The sequence below is a fragment of the Rutidosis leptorrhynchoides genome, chromosome 8 (assembly GCF_046630445.1).
Source record: "Rutidosis leptorrhynchoides isolate AG116_Rl617_1_P2 chromosome 8, CSIRO_AGI_Rlap_v1, whole genome shotgun sequence".
NCBI lineage: Eukaryota > Viridiplantae > Streptophyta > Magnoliopsida > Asterales > Asteraceae > Rutidosis > Rutidosis leptorrhynchoides.
Window position 1 is genome coordinate 52,777,170 of NC_092340.1, and position 26,409 is coordinate 52,803,578.

Consider the following 26,409-nt stretch of genomic DNA (forward strand, 5'->3'; position numbering starts at 1 on the left):
GAAAGGTATTATTAAAAAAAAGATAGTGTTAAAAATAATTTTAACGGAAAAAGGCGGGATGTTACATACTGTAATAATATAATTACCATGTATATCGATACTATTCATCGTCATCTATAATAATCATCATCACATCGATTCACTTTGTTCGCAGCAGAAATTTCAGAAGTGATCGAGAAAAAGTAGTAGCGTTTGTCGAGTGGTGATTGTTGGTGTTTGCAGCGAACAGTGGCGATGGTTAGTGTGGTGCTTTACAGCTACTACAGCAGCCTATTGTGGTGATTGTGGTTGAATGGTTGATCGAAGAGAGAAACTAGTGAGGTGGTTAGATGGTGGTTGTGGGTGGTGATAATACCACGGTGGTGAAAGATGGTTAATTATCGGGTGAAGTAAAAACGATTGCATTTCAATAACAAGGATGTTTAGTTCGGTATTGTGATCGAAACAAGAAGGATATAAGCAGTTGGATGATAACAAGAAAAAGAAAAGAATAAAATAAATAAATAAAGATGATGATATGGTTAGGTTCTTAAAGTGGGTTTGTATGTTTAAACAGAAAAGAAGGAATCGAGTAGTGGGTGTGGATGGTTGTTTTAAAACTCTGCATATGATACAAATACATATATATAAAGAATGGGATAGTAGTTTGTCACTGTATATATATAATATATAATATAATATGATACTTATTGCCTTCGTGGAAATTGAGATGAAAACAGGCACATTAATCAACTTTAATAATATATACAGTTAACAGCCTCAGTTTTGTAATTTATCTACCGACAGTTTCATTAGAAATATTATATCGTGCCCCGTTGTAAATTAGTGGCGTATAAAAGTTCTCAGAAAAATCCCATATTTTTAAATTAACTATATTTATTTATTTTGGTCATTATCGTATAAAATTCGATTAGTAATTATTAAATAAAAATTACATCAACTGTCCCTCTCGATTCTGGTTAAAATATAAAAAGTGTTAAAATTAACAATTAGCTTCTACATGTATATATAATAAGCCTATAATATATATTACTTATTTTCAGATCACCGTTTATTTTAAAATAACATAAGTTCAAATTTAACTTGTTTAATATCGATCGAAACATCAACGAATATTACAATCGTTTAATATTTATTTTTAATATACTTTATTTATATATATAAATAGATTTTTAAATAATAATTATTATAATATCCTATTTTTATTTTATTAATTTTAATAACAATATCATATAATACTTCAAGTTATATTTCAAATTATTATTTACATATATACACACATATCTTATTTACAATTAATTGTTCGTGAATCGTCGAAAATGGTCGGAGGTCAAATGAATGCTAGGAAACAGTTCAAAAATATTGAGACTCAACATTACAGACTTTGCTTATCGTGTCGAAATCATATAAAGATTAAATTTAAATTTGGTCAAAAATTTCCGGGTCGTCACAGTTTGCTTACAGAAAGTAGATTATAGGAGAAGCTAGGTATATAGAAAACATCATGAAGTGTAATGTTGGAATTAATGGTGACAGATCCAAGTTTAGTAACAGAGGTGTTGTGGCCATTCGGCAGTGTTACCAGTATTGGGGTTTGCAGTGATGTATGCCATGCATATTTGAAAGTGAGTTGGATACATGGTCAGTGGCCCCACTATCTACTATCCAAGCATTTTTAACATGTGATACAAGTGAAGCAATAAACCTGTATTTTTGAGTTGATATGTGTGAGGCAATGAGCTTATGCATACCTGCAGTGGAATCATTGTACATGTTGGATTCTGTCCCTTTCTGATTATTCTGAATCATTAGAAGCACTTGATTGAGCTGATTTTGAATTTGATCCATCCTAGCATTCATTGCACATTCTGCATTGCTGTTGTCATTGGTTGTGGTTACAACATTGATGCTTTTAGGCTGTAATGTGTATTGAGTGGCTTGTTTCTGTGGTGGTATGTATTTGCCATGCAAAGGATGACCTGTGGGAAAACCAACCAATTTGTAGCACTCTTCCCTTTGATGTCCCTCAAGACCACATTTTCTACAAAATACTCCTTTCTTGAAGTTGCTTTTCCTTTCAACATTAGCATTGCCCCTGCTTGAGCTCCATTTTGAGCTGTTGTTGTTTGTGTATCTGGTGTGATGAGATTGAGCAGATAGTGTGACAGAGATGCTTGGTTTAGAGATTGTGGACTCCCTTTGCTTTTCTTCCTGCCTGATCGTGCTGTATGCCTTAGCTACACTTGGTAGTGGATGCATTAGAAGCATCTGACCCCTTATATTAGAATAACATTCATCTAGCCCCATGAGAAACTGCATAAGTCACTTTCTCTGATCTCTTTCAACAGTTTGTTTACCATTCTCACATGTGCAGATACATGTACACATATGAGGTGCCTCTATAGCATCAATTTCATCCCAATAGCCCTTAAGCTTGTGATAGTAAGTTTCAATTGAACACTGATTTTGTTTGAGTTGAACAATTTCATTTGACAATTGATAGATCCTATGTCCATCTAGTTGAGAGTAATGTTTATGCCATTCTTTCCAGAGTTCACAAGCAGTATTAACAAAGTTTAGTGAATTACCGATTTGATCAATGATGGTGTTCAAGATCCATGAGATTATCATGTCATTTGTTCTTTCCCAAAGTGCCCTAGTTTTTGAGTTTATAGCTGGTTCAGTGAACTCACCAGTAACAATTTTGAGTTTGTTCTTCGCATTCAATGCAATCATCATTGAACGTTTCCAGGAACTATAGTTGTCAGATACTGTAAGCTTCTTTAAAATTAGGACAAGACCTGGATGATCATTTTGATGTAAGAAGAGAGGATGATTCGGTGAGTTGTAATCTTCTCCAATCGGTGTTCCACCAGATGAATTTGTTTGATTGACCGCCATTTCTGTTGAATTAGGTCAGAAATTGAGTCGATGAACAGATTTTGTTGAATTAGGTCAAGAAATTGGATCAATTAGGTCAAAAATTGAGTCGATGAGTGAAATTGATTGAATTAGGTCAAAAATTGAATCGATAGATGGAGATTGTGAGATGTAGATGATGAGTAATTGATTGATTGATTGATTTGTGAGCTGGATCGAATCACAGATTGTAATTCAGCTCTGATACCATGAAACGAAGGAGATGAGAGAATCTCAAAATGTATTCATTGATGGAATAAAGTCACAAAAATGTAACTGTACAGATAAATGGGTATATATACTACTAGCTAAATGACAAAGACTATGATGATTACCAAACTTACCACTTGATCTAACTAACTAACTAACTAACTAACTATCAGAAATATAAATTAAATATAATTGCAATGTTGGAGGTGCTTGTGCCTTTGTAGATACTGCATAGCAATAGAGTTGACTTCGTTGACCGTTGTATTATCTTGATGTATCTCTTTACTTCTCCGTGTTTTGAGTTAGGATATAACCACGTTATATTCTTGTGTCGTTTTATGCATTTATTTATCTTTCGTATGCTTTAATTATTCGTTTATCGTTCGTGAGTTGAGTGGTTGGTTTAAATCACATGTCTTGTTGGGTCTTTAATTTAACACATAGAATTCATGGTGTTGGCTGCAAAACCATTATCTCGAGCTTTATTTTCACAATGATGTTTGTGGAGGAAAAAGGGATCAAAAAGGAAGAAAAAGTACTCGTAGACATCAATAGTCATATTAGAGACGTTGGGGACCAGCTTGGCCTAGAGATATAGGGCCACTTTGAAACTGGGCCTATGATTTTTCTATCCAAGAATTTCGCAAAAACCATTTTCCAATTACTTGAAAAAAATCTAAAAAGTGATCATGGGTCAAACATCAAATAATTGATGTTTTTCATCTGTATGCGTATTATTATCACACTTTTAGCTGAGTATGATTCTAGTTCTAGACCATTATAGAAACACTTTTGATGATAGTTAATATAGATCTTTTTGTCCATCCATTAAAAAATAACGGTTCCATTTTGACTTTTGACAATATATCTTTCTCAAGTTTCAATTCAAATTTTTTGATGTGTACTATATATAATATTTGATTAAATTTTATAGAAATTGACTAGATTTAAACGTATTTTCATTAATATAATTTTCATCAAGTATTATATGATACAAACAAAAATAACTATAGTCAATATTGAAAAACAAAGATTTTCAAAAGTTAAAATGGAACACTTATATTGATACACCAAAGGGCATTTGTCCTAACGGTAATGAAGTACCTCATCAACCTTGAAGTTGTGAATTTGAATCGCGTTGTGAAAAATTTGCAATTGGGTGTATACATTTTTCGTTGAAAAAAAAATGGAGCATAGACAGTGTTTTTCTAAACATTATTTCATTTTGCTTTGGGGTTACATAGGTTTGCAATTACATCCATCCATTTAAACTTCTTTAAAGTTTAAATTTAAACTAATAATAGAGTATCAGAATCTTATTAATTATATTGAAAAAATATTTAAATAAAGTAATAGACCATTGAAAACGTACACTCCAAACTCTTTGGTAATATGCCATGCTTGTAGGAACATAATAATAGTGAGAAAAGGACACTAGACAGACATGTGTTTTCAATGTTGAGAATAAGAAAAATGGAGTAATAATATTCGTGGAATATAACAGTTCTAGAGTGTTGAAGATGAAGGAATTATTCAAAGACACGCGAGAAATGAGATATTAGCCATCAAAAGTCGAAAGAAAAAAAAAAAGTCAAAAATCAAAAGTCAAACACTGATCGTAATACATATGTAAAGCATAATCACTTTCATTATTTGACACTTTTAACACATTAATAACTTGACATGTTTTTGATACATATAAGTATCAAAAAGTTGAAAACGTGACAAAAGTTTGTGTCAAAAGTTTTAGTATCAAAAAATATGGCGAGTGTCATTGAATTTTTTCTTTTTAATGCTTTTAAATATCAAAAATTAGTAGACACTTATAATTGTCAGTAACATTTTAAATTATTCACATCTTAAAACGTCATATATAATCTAAGTGTCTTTTGTTTTACTTTGGGTACCCTGCAAGGGACTTTAGGTACCATGTAATGGCAAGACACCTCCTGTGTTTTTTCTTGAGCCTTTGAAGTCGTTTTCAATTTTTTTTTTTTTAACGGCAGTAATATTAAAACTCAAAAGAATACATAGTGTTCTCCCAAGATGTTACACATAAAGATACCGAGATAGAATCGTATGCTAACATCTATCGACTCCCGACAACTCTAAAGAATAAATTACAATTACAAATTACAAATTACAAAACAAGAGCTTGAGGGTTGTGTAACCAATCAAGCCACTCGAGTTTTCTTGCCTTACATCTATTTCCAATTCATTCGAAGCTCTTGACTTGAATATCGCACAATGCTACCGGAGGAGACCAACTCGATTTCATGAACACCGTTTGATTTCTATTTTTCCAAATTAGATAAACGCTTGTCCAAATCATTGTTTGCCAAATCTTCAAACCCAAATTCGAACCGTGCAAGTAAGTACTCCCACATAACATGGTGTCGAGGCTATAGTTAGAAGCTCCGACGCCCCCACCACATGAAGATTTTGTCCCATATTTCACGAACCTTCTTACACGAAAACAATGCATGGTCAACCGTTTCCACCTCGTCTTCACATAGAGGGCAAAGGACGGTATGAAGATCAATACCCCGTTTGTCAAGTTCGGACAAAACGGGCAATCTCTCCCGCCTTGCCCTCCAAACAAAAATACCCACTTTTTTTGGCACAAGATTATTCCGTTGGGTTTCTAAATTACCAACATTTTGAAGGGAAACATGCGGCCATGAGATGCTTAATAAGAGAATGAGTTGAGAAACAACCGGTCCCGCTTAAGTTCCACGTCCAATGATCGTCCTTGTCACTCTTCATCTTTAAAGCCGAAATTAACTCCTCCAATTCTTTTAACTCACCCCGCGTTCTCCCTGTAATATCCCGAACCCACCCCCACTTTGCAACACATTTGGTGCTATCCCAAGCAATTCGATCCGACACCCTAGCATTGGGGTTAGACTCCAAACACACCAATCTCTTGAAACTATCTTTCAAAGGTACATCCTTTAGCCACACATCGTCCCAAAACTTTGTCTTTCTTCCGTTGCCGAGCACCTTCGGAAAAGCTTTTGTAAAGACCACGCCGATGCCCTCTATCTCGAAACCTGCTTTTACAATTTTACTCCAAGTAGAGTTAGAACACGAAAGTGAAGAACCCCCCACCCAAAATAATTGACCCCGAAACCCCAAAGATATTTTTGATAACACTAACCCACAATGAAGTGGGTTCGGTTAGGAACCTCCACCACCACTTGCCGATTAGTGCTAAATTTTTACAATTGAGAGAACCAAGATTAAGTCCGCCATCCGCCCAAGTGTGAATGACATCATTCCATTTTACCCACGAGATTTTTGACTCGTCACCCGACCCACCCCAAAAGAATTTTCGTCTCACACTTTCAAGTTTTTAAGCACGCAAGGCGGGGCACGAAAGAGCGAAAAGTAGTACAAAGGCAAGCTATTAAGAACCGAAGACACGAGGGTTAACCGTCCACCTAATGACATCGTACGCGCTTTCCAATCCGATAACCTTTTCTCAAATTTATCTATTACCGGCTTCCAACTTGCAAATTTATTCATATTCGCACCAATTGGCAACCCGGGATAAGTAAAAGGAAAAGTGCCAACCCTGCACCCAAAGATGCTAGCTATAGACTCGACTTCGTCATTATCCACACCCACTCCGAAAAAATTACTCTTATCATAATTAACTTTTAGCCCGGAGCACAACTCAAAGCACTTTAGAAGTTTCATGAGGTTTTCAATATTATCTAAACTCCAAGTACCAAAGAATAGTGTGTCGTCCGCATACTGAAGATGAGAAATCGGAATATTATCATTACCAATTTTAACTCCACTATAGAGATTGATAGACACCACAGACTTAGTTAACCAATTGAGTCCCTCCGCCGCAATAATAAAAAGAAAAGGCGATAAAGGATCGCCTTGTCTAACACCTCTTCTGAGCTTGAACTCCTTAGTTGGTGATCCTTTGACAAGAACAGAAATAGAAGCCGTTTTCAAACATGAAGCAATCCAACTCCTCCATTTATTCCCAAAACCCATAAAACCCATCATGTCATCTAAGAATTCCCAACTAATACTATCGAAAGCTTTTTCAAAATCGACCTTGAACATCAAGCTTTTCATACGGCGGTTCTTCAAAAATTCAAATGATTCATTTGCAATAAGAGCACCATCCATTATATTTCTCCCTCGAATAAAAGCACTTTGTTCACGTCTCACGAGATTCGGAATTACCTTTCGGAGCCTTAATGAAAGTATTTTCGCAATGATTTTATAATAGCTACCGATCAAACTAATAGGTCGATACTCGCTTAGACTCACCGGGTCCGTATTTTTGGGAATAAGAGTGATGAAGGAAGAATTACACCCCTCCGACATTTCTCCTTTTTCCCAAAACCAATTTACCGCCGCCACTAGATCATCCCGAATGATAGCCCAAATTTTTTTAAAAACGCGCATGTTAAATCTGTCCGGGCCTGGAGCTTTATTTCTTGCACATTCCTTAACAGCCCCCCAAATTTCCTCTTCCGAAAATATCACCTCAAGTCCCCTCGTTTCTTCTCTTGTTAGCCGATAACACCCAAAACCATTCAGAGTTTGAGTCTCTGATCCAGACAACCTCGGCCCAACACTTTTATCAGGCCCAACTAAAGAACTCGGCCTGTTTAAATTAAAACCGCCCAAAACCCGTGGCCTGCATTCAGATGTTGCTGCGAACTATTTTTGGAAGTGACAAAATATATTTTCTTTGACTACCATCAGATCCTCTATCCACGCTTATAATACCCCGTCAGAATCCACTAACGGAGTATTAACTCCTGTTCCCACAGTTTAGCGGTCACGCCCTCTATATGAGACGTTTTCGAAAAGTATTCGTATTAATCATTAAAACAAAGTCATTTATTAAAGAAAATGTAACTGGAAACATTCGACGTCTATGACTAATGTAAATGAACCCCAAACATCTTAAAAGAAAACTTGTTTAAATGCGAATATTTGTTCTTAAAATGAAAATGATAAACATGCTGGACGCCGTCCAGTTCTAGCAGCAAACAGCATATAACTTCAATTAAGCGGAAGCACTAGCTCTATGTACCTGAGATGAAACATGCAAAACGTCAACGAAAACATTGAGTGAATCTACAGGTTTAGTAAATCATTTCTTAAGTTAGGCCACAAGATTTTTCTTAGAAAACATCATAGAAAAAGTATACATTATCATGAGCACTTGATCATAAAGCTTTAACCTTTGCGTGAGCCGAGCACACGTCTTTAGTTTATCCTATACTGGCGATACACCGATCAAGTGTACGAGTAACAACTATATAAGCACCTGTTTAACATTGTAGTGAGGTTTGTCAAACCTAACGGTACCGTCCTGATGTTATGCGAGGGGTATACAAAATAGTAGTATTTTTACTACAAAATACTATTAAATACGATACAATTTTACACAAGTTATTTATTTATTTATAGAGTGGATATACCTAAACCTTGCTACAACACTTATAGGCAGTGTACCCAATCGTACAGTAGTGTAGTTTTTAGTAAGTCCGATTCGTTCCACAGGGATCTTAGCCAAGCTTAACGCTATATTTTTAAAAACTATATTTGTAAAAATATAAATATATATATATAAGTAGTATTATTATTATAAAAGGGGGATTTTACCGTTTAATGACCGGTTTGTCGATTTTAAAACTTAAGTCGCAGTTAAAACCTAATGTAAAATATTAAAAATAAATATAACTTAATTTTAAGCGTAAAGTAAATAACGATAATGAAATTGCGATAAATAAAAGTGCGATAAAATAAAATTGCGATAATTAAAAAGTACGATAATTAAAAGTGCAATTAAATAAAATGACAGTAAATAAAATTGCGATAATTAAAAGTGTAATTAAATATAAAATAAAAGAATTATGCTTATTTAAACTTCCGTAATTGTCACACCCCCCAAAATGGACCAGGGGTAATTGTGACCAATCATATCATAACACAGTTGTATAAACGAGAACGACTCTATATGAGACTTTTTAAATAAAACCTTTGTTAATAAAACAGCGGAAGCAGTAATACATGTTTACATTATTATTAAAACGTAAAATAAATGTTTATGAACTAAAATATAATATGCGATGTGGACTCCATGCAAGCATCAAATCTATCATCACAAAGTTGCAAACAGCTAGCTCAATCATCACCTGAGACAAAACATGCTTAAAGTGTCAACCAAAAAGGTTGAGTGAAATTCACAGGTTTATAAATAATATCCAAAGTTTTAGACCACAAGATTTAGTTTAAAGTTGATTGATATAGAAATATCAATCTAAAAGTGTTGCTGCATTTTGTAATATCGCTACTAAACAAGTTTACCCTATGACACCTTGTACTGTCAGTGTCGTGGAATCATTATTATGAACCAAAGACCAACGGTCGAATGGTTAGAGACGTTACTCTCAATAGGCCTATTCACAATAATTAAGTTTGCATTTAAACGTAGCAATTAACGATATTACGGTAGGGATTTAGCATGAATCAAAGCATGACAACATAGTTAACAATTTAGTACTTGTGTCTAAGCGTAAAACAGTTATAAAGCAAGCATGTGTCTCACCCCAAAATTTATAAAACAGTTATGAAACAGTAAAAAGTGGGGCTATGAAGTTCACCTTAGCAGCACAAAAGAGTATTCCACGAAAGAATTGAACGGAAGGACGTGACCGAGATCTCAACCTAGAGATAGAACGTATGATCAGACATTGCCTAACAGACAATAGTATATAGTACTATATTGATAGTAATGGTTCACTAAAGAATTTCCATTTTCGGAAGGTTACTATTTATGGAAAGTTTCCACTTATAGTAATTTTTCAATTTTAGAAAGTTCGGGTTAATCTTTAGCAAGACGTTGTATAACTTTACTCAAACTTCTTTGCTACCAATTAAGTCAGGAATGACCAGATGTAACCGGGGGCCCAGGACTCTTGACCAGAATCTAAGTCATGGCATTCGAGATCCACAAGCTTACCCATAAATGGCAACCTAGACATCATTCACTTACGACCGTGAGTAGCGATGAAGTTCACATGAATTGTACATTATCTTTGATTAACCTTCACTTTAGGTTTATATGTTATTATATATGTTATATTATATTTATTAATGTATTAACAATTTGATTATCTTATATTATATACTATAAGTTATTATTATTAAATTAGTATACTTATAAAATAAGTGTTTATTAATAATGTATTGTTATTAACTTACATTATAAGCATTATACTTTATTATATAGTATACTTAGTTATTAACCGTAAGTTATAATAATAATATTACTTTAGTATATGTAATATACTTATGTTAATCGAAAATCATACTAATATATGTTAATTTGAATATTAATTCATTAAATATTATATTTATAATTTTTATAAACTTAGTTAATTATAAAATTCAGTAGGATATTTTATAAAAATAATTTTATCAATTTTTTGTATTTATTTCCCACTTTTCTTTATATATATACTCGGTTTATATTAATCAAATTTAATTAGGTAATAAATATTAAATTGACCTAAATAAATAATTTTATATTTTTTACAGGTTCTATATTATGTAAAAATGTTATAAAAATTATTAAATCAAATTTTATATCAAAATATTATTTATTTAATGTTTTCTAATTATTTAACCATTGTAATCGGCCTATAATTAAATAAATAGGAAAAATAATTTAAAAATAATTTTTATATTTTTTTAAAGTATCTAGTGATGCTACTAATCATATAAAAATTTTATAAAAATATTTAATACACGTTTGTATTTATTTTGTATTTTCTTTATTATTTCTCTCGGTTTAGAATAATGCAAAAGTAAATTCTTTTTAAATACTAATCGTCCCATTTAATTAATTTTTATAATTTTCTCTTGTTTATAAAAGTATAATAATCTCAAAAAAAAATTATAATTATTTTTATTACTATTTAATATTTTATTATGAATTTTATATTATTTTTATGTTTAAATACTACATAATTCGTATTTAATTATAAATAATATTCCATAAATTATCAAAATTATTTTTATACATCATAATACTTATAATACTAATTATAACATGTAAAAATAATTTATATATATTAAATTCGAATTTTTAAAGAATATACAAAAAAATAAAAGTAATTCGATAAAAAAATATAGAAAATACCTCAAGTACTTTCCTAAGTTTGTGAGAGAGGTTTTCCAAAAATTTGATACAAGTTTTTATGAAATGGAAGTGGGTATTTATAGGAAAAAAATGGTTGGTGAAAAGAAAAAATATAAATAAAATAAAGGTGCCAATTTTGACAAAAAATAAAAATATGTTAAAAATGTTTTTAATAAGTTTTTGTTTTTGAAAATATTTAGTCAAAATTCATGGGCTCATTATTTAATTTATAAAAAAATCTCTTTTTTAGAAGCTAAAAATATATATATATAATGATTAAAATAAATTATCATTTAATTAATAATTATGTTTCATATAGTTTTAAATATAATACGCATTAATATTAATATTAACTAAAGTTATTTTATATAATTAGTGTAAACTTTAGTTAACAAAAAGTGTCGACTAAAAATAAATATTTGATCAATGTCAAATTTAATTATATATTACATATGGATAACAACCTGTGACGATCCTTCCAAATCCCTTTGGACGTATACATCATTCATAGATTTCATAGTGAGGTTTTGACCTCTATATGATACGTTTTGTAAACATTGCATTCTTTTGAAAAGGCGAACCATAAATGAATATCTAATTCCAAGGTCTTTAATATCTGATGATTTCTACATATAGACAATCACCGTAAATAATAGTTTACAATACTACATCCGTTGACAATGCAGTCAAAATAAGATAAATGGTGATAATTTTGTGAATGCAAAGTTTTCTTGAATAAAGCATGTATGACTTCATGCACATAGCTTGTATCACGTATAAGCAAAGAGCGGAAGACTTCTAGAAACCTAAGAATAAACATGCTTAAAAGTGTCAACACAAAGGTTGGTGAGTTCATAGTTTTAATGTTGCGCATAATCTGTATATAAAGGTGAATCACAAGTTTTCAGTTGTTTCATCCAGAAACGTTTATCAAAATATTCTATAAAATTGAGCACCCTGGTAACTAAACTTAACGTATATATAATTTATACCCTTTGTATAATCATCTTAATAATACACGCAAACCAACGTGTACGCTTCTCAAATAGCATACGTCCGTTAAAAGGCTAGTGCTCTAGCTCGGACGGGGATATCAAGCCCTATGGATCCATATACTACTACTCGCGCCCACAAGTTCTTATAACCGTTAGTTACTAGTTACCAAAGCTAAGGGATTTTCGGTTCAAACTCGGTGTAGAATTTAGTATGTACTTGTATCCATTGCGTTTAAAAATAAAGTGCATGTATTCTCAGCCCAAAAATATAGATTGCAAAAGCAATTAAAAAGGAGCAAATGAAACTCACCTTAGCAGCACATAAGGTCATTCACCGAAATGTGACCGAAACTCGGAATGAAAAATAACCGTAGATCTCAACCTAGAGAACATATGTTGGTCAATACATGTCTAACAAGCTAGGTCGGGTCATAGTGTATCACAATCATAATGCTCGAGACCGACATGTGAAAGTTAACAAAAGTCATTTCAAAAGTCAACCTGACTCAATATGATCTTTAAATCTATACATGTTTATTATATTAACATAGTATAAGTCTTGATAGTTGAACGAATTTATAGTTTATCAAACTCAAAACACTATTTATTTCAAGAGTTATATTGTATTTGAATGATCATGGCAATTGGATATATTTTAACATTTCATATAGTTTTCCAGTACTTGTAAAACCAGATTTAGTATTTATAAAGCTTTAAAAGATGATAAGACAGACAACTTTGACAATTAGTCAACAAACGAGACGTGCTTTATATAGAAATTCATTTACTCGATTAGTAATATATAAAAATTCCATTTATCAATCTCTTAGACAAGTTGTTTAAATATTAATTTACAGTTTCAAACATAATTTCAATTAACGTTAACTATAATTCAGTTGATCATATATTTTAATCTGTTCCTCGAAAACACACGATTTCTAAATGAAAAGTTAATAATTTTTCGCCAGCTTTCCAAAAACATGCATATCATATACTTTATATCAGTAGCATATGTATCAAATTCATAAATCATCATAAACTATCTATTGACAAAGTTAAAGCATACAAGCATGCACAAACATATATACTCGAGCACTAGATATGGATACACTATTAATATATAAAAGATAAGATATGAATGCTCACGTATCAATATTGTGATTCAATATTGTAGGAAAGTACGTGGATGCAACGGAGATGATAAACATTAATTTGATCTCACGAGCAATACCCCTGAACCATACTCATCACCTCATTAGTTATAACCCATAATTTCCTTAGCTTCATCCCGCTCATAAAATCCGTTTTGAAATTAATGCACTCATGACCTCATCGTAGTATTTTATGTATATACTAATAATAATACTCCTAATACTAATATTTATCATAATAATAATAATAATAATAATAATAATAATAATAATAATAATAATAATAATAATAATAATAATAATAATAATATATAAACTGAGAGATCGAGAGAGAATGAATTCAGTTTGAACCAGATATCGTTCATTTTATAGAGTGTGAACCTCACCTACCCACCATGCGATCGCATGGGATTTAGCCTGTGTGGCCATGCGATCGCATGACATCCTTTACTAATTCACATATGCATAAATATAGGCTGCCGACACAAGTTATATATAATATTTAATATATAATATATTTAATCTTTAGAATTAATTAAATATTATATTATATTTACGTGCATAGTAAAAATGTAATTTTTGTTCAAATGACTCGTACGTTGTCACTCGACTCATCTACCACTTTCGGTTTTTCGAGCGCACTTTCGTACGTTTAGAAAACTAGCCTTTTACGTTACGCGACGTGTACCCTTATTAATAATTTGACTTACTCATCAATAAATTATCTTATAAAAATTGTAACTTATAAAATTGAGCGTTGTGGTCATTTGCTTCTATAAATCGGTGGCTCGTTGTTTATCAAAATATATTATTTTAAATCAGGACGTTTTATGACTAAATTAAAATATATATATATTTTTATTTAGAATTGTAAATTTGTACATAATATATATGTTTTAAATATTTATCTAATGATATAAAGATAAAGTTTAAATTTGTACGAAAATTTCCGGGTCGTCATAGTACCTACCCGTTAAAGAAATTTCGTCCCGAAATTTGATCGTGGTCGTCATGGCTAATCATAAAAATATTTTTATGACGAATATGAGTTGGTATATAGAGTTTTATCACTATTGAGTAATATAGATAAAACGATTCGATTACTTGAAGAGTACGAGTGAAGCTATCCTAAAAGGAATGAAATGAGAACTAAAGTTTTGTCTTAACTTTTGACGTTGTCTTGGTTGAATTCCGGAATTCAAGGGATTTAAAGAAAATTTTCTAAATCTAAAAGATTTGATTCTTCGACGAATAAGGAAATTAGGATCTCTCTAATTAAATGCGGAGATCTGCCTTGATTTCTCTGTCAAATATTTCACTATAAATTAACTTCTTCCGGTTTGTCACTTTTACCATTCTTATACTTAATTCTCAAATTCAAAAGATTGTGAAAATGCTTAATCCAGTTCTGATCTTTGTCCTTATCCTTACTATCGCAACAATCATTCTCCTTTTCCAACTTCCACCAGAGGAATCTGCTTACTTCTACTTTGCTCTTGGGTTATAGTGCTTTTAATTCTCCTGTGTCTTTATGTTGCGATAAACATTGATATTCACGGTTTGTAATTTATGCGTTGTTATCGGTTTTATATCTCCCCTTATATTTCAATGTCCCTTCTTCTGTCTTCTATAATCATTGTCATCCACAGTTAATACTCCCTCTTATTTGCTGCGATTTATACTCCAATTTCTATTTTGAAGCTTTGTCCCTTCGTTTCTTTTTCTTGCGATTAGGCATCTCTTGTAATGTTCCAGAATTCGCATATACAAATTTTGGAATGAACATTGTTAATGTTCTAGGAAGGAAATGGTAATGGCACGATTTTGATTTGTTAAATTACCAGAATACCCTGAAAAAGACCGAATCATCAAGAAATATGTTCTTGATATTTTAGAGGTTAAATAGAATACAAAAGTCGTATAACATGGCACATGATAATGTTATGATCTGTGAATCATCACGTTCTATTTAGAAACTCAGCATAACTTACTGTAATATAATCACGTTGATCAAGTGTCATTATATTATACTAACTCATGCTTCAGTTCTCAACACTACTTTAAAAACATTCATATTTTAAACTTGAAGGTTTCAGAATTTAGAAACTAAAATAGTTTCTTTTATGATATAATACAGATGGTGCGAAGAGATAAATGATTTCAGATAAGAATAATTATGGAAATATCTTCAGAAATATGGAGGATATTTATAATGAAAGATACGATGATATCTTAAAATTTCTAATATCAGAGGATGATGAAGAATATTGTCCGCAAGGGTTTAGAGTCAGGAGCAAGGTTTTCGTTAACGACTTTAGCAGATACTGAATCATTTGGATTCTTTGAAGGCAGGTTTAGTATTTGTAATTTGTCCACAGCCTCCTTCATACTTTGCTCAATTCGTTTTCCAGTTTCAAACCTTCTCTTTTTCTGAGCTTTGCCAACCCACTATTCTTTATCATCAAACTTTTTACTGTTAAGGTCGTTTATAGTTTTTGCTGCTTCATCAGCATCTTTTGAAATTTCGAGAATTAGTTCGCAGTTTAGGGTGTTTTTCAGAAACTTCACATTCAAAGTACGTAAGTATAGGAGATAGATGTTATATGTACACATATAACTTTTGGCATATACATGCTGTGAGATTTCAAAATACGGATTGCTGATTCCCAGTAATTGGCAAGACAATTCTTGTTACAAGATGCAGATGAGTAAATGATGGGGTTTCAATAAATATAATGATTTTTCGGAAATTCAAAGATCAGTGAAGTTGTTGGTAAGTTTATTGCTAATGTGGTGGAACATAAACGGTTCCCCGGTAATGATGGCGAAAGGGGCAACGTATATATCAAGGTTATAATAAGGCTGTTTTGACTGAAGAATCGAAGTTGACTTGCTGGAGCTGTGACAAAACTGTCTATTTTGAAAAAGGATTGAAAAGTTATTTTAGCTAATAAATGCCAAAGGGTATGACACGGATACGTGTTAAATTATGACTTTGGTTTCAAGGGTTTTTCAGGTACGAGACTGCGTTTAACATATGGTTAGATCATCATCTCGATTGTTCATTATTTGAAGTGTCTTCAGGAATTTCGAAGGGTTTGAACACAGATTGTAATCATTAATATACATATGATGTTCTAGAATTTTGAATAACATAATTATTTTTCTGGGTTTTATGGATAGGAGTGATGTTCTAGCACAGTTTTGAATTCAAAGTATAGCTTTGAAAGATATAGGAATCTAAGAGTGATGATATCGATTATATCTCGACTTGGATTTTGATATGTTAAAATCAGAATATGTAATTGAATTTGAATGAGTATGGTTATTTTGATTTCTATGAAAGAATATATCTCGTTGTGAAAGTAGTGAGTATCGTTGATAATTTGTTGAATTAGAATCGAAGAATGTAACATATTAATTGTGAATTTATATTTCTCTCGGGTATTACCTACCCGTTAAAATATTCTCACCATTAACAGTTTGTACAAAATAATTTTCTTAATTACAATCTTTATGAAAATATACCTACATATATATTTTCTTTTAGACGTAATTATGGATTTAATGATTTAACATAATATTAATCTCATCTGGTTTTCGACTTGGACTAGAATATATAATCTCTAAAACTTTTAGAAACTACATATTCTTTACAGAATATTTCTTTGATGAAGTTATGAATCAATACTTCATCGTTTGTTGTTGTTGGTATTCCTTGGTATCTGTGGTGAGTATGACGTTGATGCTCAAGGTACAAATTGTGATGTTGAAGTGTGGGATGTGGATGTTGTTGGTGATGGTACTGTTGGTGTTGCTGATGGTGGTACTGTTGATGTGGATGTTGTTGGTGGTGGTGATGATGGTACTGTTGGTGTTGCTGATGGTGGTACTGTTGTTGCCGGTGCTGCTGCTGGTGCTTGTAACCTTTGCACCATATTTTCCAAAGCCACTACCCGAGCGCGAAGCTCGTTGACTTCTTCTATTACACCGGGATGATTGTCGGTTCGGACGAGCGGATGAATGAGATCTAGAATGTGAGATAGTATATAATCATGATGAAATACTCTAGAAATGAGAGAGAAAATGGTATTACGAACAGGTTCGCCTGTAAGTGCTTCAGGTTCTTCGCCAAGAGGGCAATGTGGTGGATGGAAGGGATCGCCTTCTTCTTGTCTCCAATGATTAAGTAGACTACGAACCCATCCCCAATTCATCCAGAATAGATGATGGCTATTTGCTTGATCCATTTCGGTTACACTGTCTTCGGAGTTCAGGTGAATATCCATATCGGAATAGCTGTCGTAGTTTAAGGAATTTGAACTAGATACGTGATCCATCTTGTATAATCAGGGAATTGATTTTGATATGAGATAGATTATAGGATTTAGTTAGGTATTCTCCGATACATAATTTACATATGTATATATAATACCAAAATCCCGTAAATTACGGTGAAATTTTTGGAAGATGTCAGGTAAAGTTTACAGTAATAGATATGCTAAGATATGAATTTTGTCGGTACACTATCTATGCAGTAAATGCAGTAAGACATGTCTAGACTTAGGAATGATAAGCAGGTAATTTCCGACAAGAAATGATAAGTAAAACTCGGTAAAAATAGATACGGTCATAGTCTAGATTCACTAATGCATCCTAACAATTACCAGTTAAACACACTAATGCAAATTCTGGTTCTCTATGACCTCAAGCTCTGATACCAACTGTGACAATCCTTCCAAATCCCTTTGGACAGATACATCATTCATTGATTTCATAGTGAGGTCTTGACCTCTATATGATACGTTTTGTAAACATTGCATTCTTTTGAAAAGGCGCACCATAAATGAATATCTAATTCCATGGTCTTTAATATCTGATGATTTCTACATATAGACAATCACCGTAAATAATAGTTTACAATACTACATCCGTTGACAATGCAGTCAAAATAAGATAAATGGTGATGATTTTGTGAATGCAAAGTTTTCTTGAATAAAGCATGTATGACTTCATGCACATAGCTTGTATCACATATAAGCAAAGAGTGAAGACTTCTAGAAACCTGAGAATAAACATGCTTAAAAGTGTCAACACAAAGGTTGGTAAGTTCATAGTTTTAATGTTGCGCATAATCTGTATATAAAGGTGAATCACAAGTTTTCAGTTGTTTCATCCAGAAACGTTTATCAAAATATTCTACGAAATTGAGCACCCTGGTAACTAAACTTAACGTATATATAATTTATACCCTTTGTATAATCATCTTAATAATACACGCAAACCAACGTGTACGCTTCTCAAATAGCATACGTTCGTTAAAAGGCTAGTGCTCTAGCTCGGACGGGGATATCAAGCCCTATGGATCCATATACTACTACTCGCGCCCACCAGTTCTTATAACCGTCAGTTACTAGTTACCAAAGCTAAGGGATTTTCGGTTCAAACTCGGTGTAGAATTTAGTATGTACTTGTATCCATTGCGTTTAAAAATAAAGTGCATGTATTCTCAGCCCAAAAATATAGATTGCAAAAGCAATTAAAAAGGGAGCAAATGAAACTCACCTTAGCAGCACATAAGGTCATTCACCGAAATGTGACCGAAACTCGGAATGCAAAATAACCGTAGATCTCAACCTAGAGAACATATGTTGGTCAATACATGTCTAACAAGCTAGGTCGGGTCATAGTATATCACAATCCTAATGCTCGAGACCGACATGTGAAAGTTAACAAAAGTCATTTCAAAAGTCAACCTGACTCAATATGATCTTTAAATCTATACATGTTTATTATATTAACATAGTATAAGTCTTGATAGTTGAACGAATTTATAGTTTATCAAACTCAAAACATTATTTATTTCAAAAGTTATATTGTATTTGAATGATAATGGCAATTGGATATATTTTAACATTTCATATAGTTTCCCAATACTTGTAAAACCAGATTTAGTATTTATAAACCTTTAAAAGATGATAAGACAGACAACTTTGACAATTGGTCAACAAACGAGACGTGCCTTATATAGAAATTCATTTACTCGATTAGTAATATATAAAAATTCCATTTATCAATCTCTTAGACAAGTTGTTTAAATATTAATTTACAGTTTCAAACATAATTTCAATTAACGTTAACCATAATTCAGTTGACCATATATTTTAATCTGTTCCTCGAAAACACACGATTTCTAAATGAAAAGTTAATAATTTTTCGCCAGCTTTCCAAAAACATGCATATCATATACTTTATATCAGTAGCGTATGTATCAAATTCGTAAATCATCATAAACTATCTATTAGTTATAACCCATAATTTTCTTAGCTTCATCCCGCTCATAAAATCCGTTTTGAAATTAATGCACTCATGACCTCGTCGTAGTATTTTATGTATATACTAATAATAATAATACTCCTAATACTAATATTTATCATAATAATAATAATAATAATAATAATAATAATAATAATAATAATAATAATAATAATAATAATAATAATAATAATAATAATATATAAACTGAGAGATCGAGAGAGAATGAATTCAGTTTGAACCAGATATCGTTCATTTTATAGAGTGTGAACCTCACCTACCCACCATGCGATCGCATAGGATTTAGCCTGTGTGGCCATGCGATCGCATGACATCCTTTACCAATTCACATATGCATAAATATAGGCTGCCGACACAAGTTATATATATTATATTATATTTACGTGCATAGTAAAAATATAATTTTTGTTCAAATGACTCGTACGTTGTCACTCGACTCATGTACCACTTTCGGTTTTTCGAGCGCACTTTAGTACGTTTAGAAAACTAGCCTTTTACGTTACGCGACGTGTACCCTTATTAATAATTTGACTTACTCAACAATAAATTATCTTATAAAAATTGTAACTTATAAAATTGAGCGTTGTGGTCATTTGCTTCTATAAATCAGTGGCTCGTTGTTTATCAAAATATATTATTTTAAATCAGGACGTTTTATGACTAAATTAAAATATATATATATATTTTTATTTAGAATTGTAAATTTGTACGTAATATATATGTTTGAAATATTTATCTAATGATATAAAGATAAAGTTTAAATTTGTACGGAAATTTCCGGGTCATCACACAACCCTATAGTCAAATTAGTCAATTCAGGTATGGAAATATGAGGGTTGTTATAGTACCTACCCGTTAAAAGAAATTTCGTCCCGAAATTTAGTTGTTGCCATTAATCGGTGTTGTTCATACATAGACGAGGATATTTACGGTTTATTTGGTTTTCACGTTTTCAAGTATGCTCGGGGCCTTGCGTGAATTCCAACGGATAGAATATTGTTCTGTTTCAAGAATTAAAATCATACAAACCATAATTTCTACAAGTTCTTCTACGAAGTGCATTTTATTATTAATACGGAGATCATTCAAAATGATGATGTTATACAAGTCATTTCAGTAAATTGGATATATAAAATGTGTTATGAATAATATCGAGCTCATTTAAACCTTGAGCGTTTATGCCACCACGCTAGGGTAGACAAAATAGAGAGGAGTTAATGAAAATCATAGTCGTGAAATTTGATAGAGATTGTCATTCTTTACAACAAGAATGATGAATATGAGTTGAAAATATTGTTTTATCAACATTGGGTAATATGGATAAAACGATTCGATTATAGGAAGAGTATAAATGAAGTTATCTTAAAAGTTTGAAATAAGGAAATATCAGTTTGCCTTAACTTTTGACATAATTAAAGGTGATTTTCGGAATTCAAGGGATTTAAAGGAAATCTTTATAATCTGTATAAGATTTGATTCTCCGGTAAATAAGAAAATTAAAATTGCCTTGATTGTTGTGTCTAGAATTTTGCTATAAATTAGCTTCTTCTGTTTCATTATCTTCACCACTTCTATACTTTCTTTCTCGATTCATACTTCCAAAGATTGTGAAAATGCTCCATCCAGTTCTTATCCTGGATATTTTTCTGACTATCGTTTCTGTCATTCTTCTTTTTCATTTACCCCCAGAGGAATCTGTTTACTTCTACAATTACCTTGGGGTTATAGTGTTTTTAATTCTCCCGTGTCTTTATGTTGCTATACGCATTGATATACATGGTTTGTAATTTCCGTGTTGTTATCGGGCGTTATATTTTCCCTTATATGTCGAAGCTTTATGCTTTTGTTTCTTCTTCCCGACTTCAAGTCAAGAGAATAATGGTCCAGAACTCGTAGGTATGAAGTTTCGAATGATCATAAATTATAAAGTAGAAAGGAAAGGTAATAGCACGATTTGATTTTTCAAATTACCAGAATATTCGGAAAAGATCGAATCATCAAGAAAAATATTTTCTTGATATGTTTAGAGGTTAAATAGAATGTAAGAGTCGTGTAACATGGCGAATGGTGATTTATACAGTCTATGAATCATCATCTTCCATTAAAAATTTAGCATGACTTACTGTAATATAATCACGTTGGCCTGACGTCATTATATTATACTAACTCATGCTTCAATTCCCAACACTTCTTCAAATCATTCATAATTTAAACTTGAATTTTACACAATATAGAAACTAATACAGTTTCCTTTATGATGTGATAAAGATATCGCAAAGAGATAATTAATTGCGGACAAGAATCCTTATGATGATATCATCAGAAATATAGAGGATATTTATGATGATATTTTGAAATTTCTAAGTTCGAAAGTTGATGAAGAAAAATTTTCCGCAAGCTTTTAACATGACTTCGGAGCAAGATATTCTCTAAAGAATTCATCGGATCCAGAATTACCTGGATTCTTTGAATATAGGGTTTGGACCCTGTATTTGTCCTTGATCTCCTCCATGGTTAGCTCAATCCGTTTTTCAGTTCTAAATTTTCTTTTGAGCTTTTCCAACGTACCATTCTTTATTATAAAACTTTCGGCCATTGAGACCATCTACAATTTTGCTGTTTCCTCTGCATTTAATGCAGCCATATTTGAATCATTGGTTATCAATCCGAGATGGTTTCAAGAAATTTCATTTTTAGATAATTAAACGCTGATTGTAATCGTCAACGAATCTAATGGTTGATGAATAGGCGTTGTTGATTTCAAAAGAAATGAACGATAATTTCGGTGGTTTGATGTGATAATTCATCATAGAATACGAATGAATAAAATTCATGAATGTAGTATTTTTTTAGAAGGATAACACCTGCTAAAGCTTTACTTGGATTCTGATATGTCAAAATTAGAATAGATAATTGAATTTGTATGAAGATGGTTGTTCTTTTTAGGGAACGGATACATATATCTTGTTGATGTATAGTTACTGATTATTGAATCAGAATTTATAGAATGTACGGTGTAACATATTAATGTGAAATCTAAATATTTCTCAGGTATTACCTACCCGTTAAAATATTTTCACAATTAACAGTTTGTACAAAAGAATTACAATCTTTATGAAGATATACGTTCATATATGTATTCTTCAGATAGGTTTAATGAGTAATATAATATTAAACTCATTTAATTTGCTGTTGAAACGAGAGTAAATAATCTCCAAAATCTTAGAGATTTCATAATTGTCGCGAAATATTTTGCTAATGAAGTTATGATTCAATAGTTCATCGTTCATTGTTATAGATATACCTTGGTGTATGATGTTGGTGCTCGTGTAATCCTTGTGAAATTCACAAGACACGAATAATGTTTTTCTAAAAAGTTTCGAGTATATCAAAAATGGATGTATACAATCAATCTTGTATTTGATTAATACACTTGGTTTATTATGAAACGGAGTTTATTGTGTTGAAGCAGTGATTAACGATTGTTAAGTCGTTAACAAAGGATATACATCATAGCATATTGTGATATGAATTAACCAAGTAGTACATACTAGTTAAGATTCACACGTAATAGCTTAGTACGAAAAGATTTATTATTGTTCCAATCCATATATATAAAGTATACATATACAGTTCTTTAAGAAGAATGAGTCAATACATCTTAACTCATTATTACTAATATTCCTTGGTATCTATGGGGCGTATGATGTTGATGTTCGAGGTACTGAGTGTGATGTTGAGGCGTGGGATGCGAATGTTGTTATTGATGAAACTGATGCTGTTGGTGGTGATGCTGATGGTACTGGTTATGCTGCTGGTGCTGCTGCTGGTGTTCGTAGGTTTCGCACCATATTCTCCAGATCCACCACTCGAGCGCGAAGCTCGTTGACTTCTTCTATTATTTCGGGATGATTGGCAGTTCGGACAAGTGGATGAATAAGATCTAGAATTTTAGATATTATATAGTCGTGACTGGATATCCTGGAAATGAGGGTGAAAATAGTGTTCCGAACGGGTTCGCCGGTAAGTGCTTCAGGTTCTTCACCAAGAGGTGAATTCGGTTGGTGGAAGGGATTACCTTCTTCTTGTCTCCATTGATTATGTTTACTATGAACCCATCCCCAATTCATCCAAAATAGATGATGGCTGATTGGTTCGTTTGTTCCGGTTACGCTGCCATTGGAGCTCGAGGAATCGGTTGAGAAATCCATATTATGTGATTTGAATTAGGGTTTGATATGAGATTAGTGTTGAATACTGGGTGATATATTCATCTACTTGAATATGTATATGTAGCAAAAAGATTTCCGTAATTTACGGAGAAAATTTAGGAAAAGTGTTAGACAAAGATTATTGGGATAGATACGATAAGATATAATAAGATATGATGTGTCTATACTCTAATAATGGTAGTATGACGTGTCTAGATGATAAGTATGTAATCAGATAATCTTTTGATTAAAGATTTTCAATTCGTAATGTCCTATTTAGGTCCAGGGGCTTGAGCTATAGGATCCTTTAAATCAGTAATCCAAACGCTTTCTATTCTATAGTTTCGTAGACATCATCCGTCAGGAAAATTCAATGATCAAAACAACAAGAAAGCAAAGAAAGTAATGAATATGAATAGTGATGACATTATAATGTCTTTGAGATTCTCGATAACTCAATAACATTTTCTGGTTCGCAAACCGATGCATAAAGGCATAAGGCATATAGGTACGTGATATAACAGGGAGTTATATACGTTTGAGTATAAATAGTAACAAATATAGGAGTTTCAAAATTCATGGATAATATTTCATGTAATACATATATAATACACAAACCATGATAGATGACTTAGGAATGTCAAGAATTTCAGAAATCGTAGTGTCGCATTTAAACGCGGTGGCGTAATTGGATAGTACTTAGAAAAGTGAACAGAGTTCTTAAATTGACTTGGCATTCTAAGATAAGTAAAGTTTCTAAAGTATAGTGTAGCATTTAACAATTAAAGGCAACAATTAAAGGCACTATAGTCAAGGAAAGTTGTAGTCCTACATTGCTAAGGTACCTAATTGTATAAGGCACACTTAAAATGCAATCCTGGTTCTCTACAATAGCACTACTCTGATACCAATCTGTCACCCCCCCCCCCAAAATGGACCAGGGGTAATTGTGACCAATCATATCATAACACAGTTGTATAAACGAGAACGACTCTATATGAGACTTTTTAAATAAAACCTTTGTCAATAAAATAGCAGAAGCAGTAATACATATTTACATTATTATTAAAACGTAAAATAAATGTTTATGAACTAAAATATAATATGCGATGTGGACTCCATGCAAGCATCAAATCTATCATCACAAAGTTGCAAACAGCTAGCTCAATCATCACCTGAGACAAAACATGCTTAAAGTGTCAACCAAAAAGGTTGAGTGAAATTCACAGGTTTATAAATAATATCCAAAGTTTTAGACCACAAGATTTAGTTTAAAGTTGATTGATATAGAAATATCAATCTAAAAGTGTTGCTGCATTTTGTAATATCGCTACTAAACAAGTTTACCCTATGACACCTTGTATTATCAGTATCGTGGAATCATTATTATGTAACTAAAGACCAACGGTCGAATGGTTAGAGACGTTACTCTCAATAGGCCTATTCACAATAATTAAGTTTGCATTTAAACGTAGCAATTAACGATATTACGGTAGGGATTTAGCATGAATCAAAGCATGACAGCATAGTTAACAATTTAGTACTTGTGTCTAAGCGTAAAACAGTTATAAAGCAAGCATGTGTCTCACCCTAAAATTTATAAAACAGTTATGAAACAGTAAAAAGTGGGGCTATGAAGTTCACCTTACTAGCACAAAAGAGTATTCCACGAAAGAATTGAATGAAAGGACGTGACCGAGATCTCAACCTAGAGATAGAACGTATGATCAGACATTGCCTAACAGACAATAGTATATAGTACTATATTGATAGTAATGGTTCACTAAAGAATTTCCATTTTCGGAAGGTTACTATTTATGGAAAGTTTCCACTTATAGTAATTTTCCAATTTTAGAAAGTTCGGGTTAATCTTTAGCAAGACGTTGTATAACTTTACTCATACTTCGTTGCTATCAAATAAGTCAGGAATGACCAGATGTAACCGGAGGCCCAGGACTCTTGACCAGAATCTAAGTCATGGCATTCGAGATCCACAAGCTTACCCATAAATGGCAACCTAGACATCATTCACTTACGACCGTGAGTAGCGATGAAGTTCACATGAATTGTACATTATCTTTGATTAACCTTCACTTTAGACTTATATTTTATTATATATGTTATATTATATTTATTAATGTATTAACAATTTGATTATCTTATATTATATACTATAAGTTATTATTATTAAATTAGTATAGTTATAAAATAAGTGTTTATTAATAATGTATTGTTATTAACTTACATTTTAAGCATTATACTTTATTATATAGTATACTTAGTTATTAACCGTAAGTTATAATAATAATAATATTAATTTAGTATATGTAATATACTTATGTTAATTGAAAATCATACTAATATATGTTAATTCGAATATTAATTCATTAAATATTATA

The 26,409-nt window shown here is 31.9% G+C and overlaps 1 protein-coding gene across 1 annotated transcript; it reads right to left on the bottom strand.

The window, feature by feature from the left end:
* Positions 1 to 2,322: 2,322 nt before the first annotated feature.
* Positions 2,323 to 2,901, bottom strand: LOC139863409 (uncharacterized). The gene has a single exon (XM_071852045.1). The coding sequence runs from the start codon at positions 2,899 to 2,901 to the stop codon at positions 2,323 to 2,325; it is 579 nt and encodes a 192-aa protein (XP_071708146.1).
* Between the last annotated feature and the right edge of the window lie 23,508 nt (positions 2,902 to 26,409).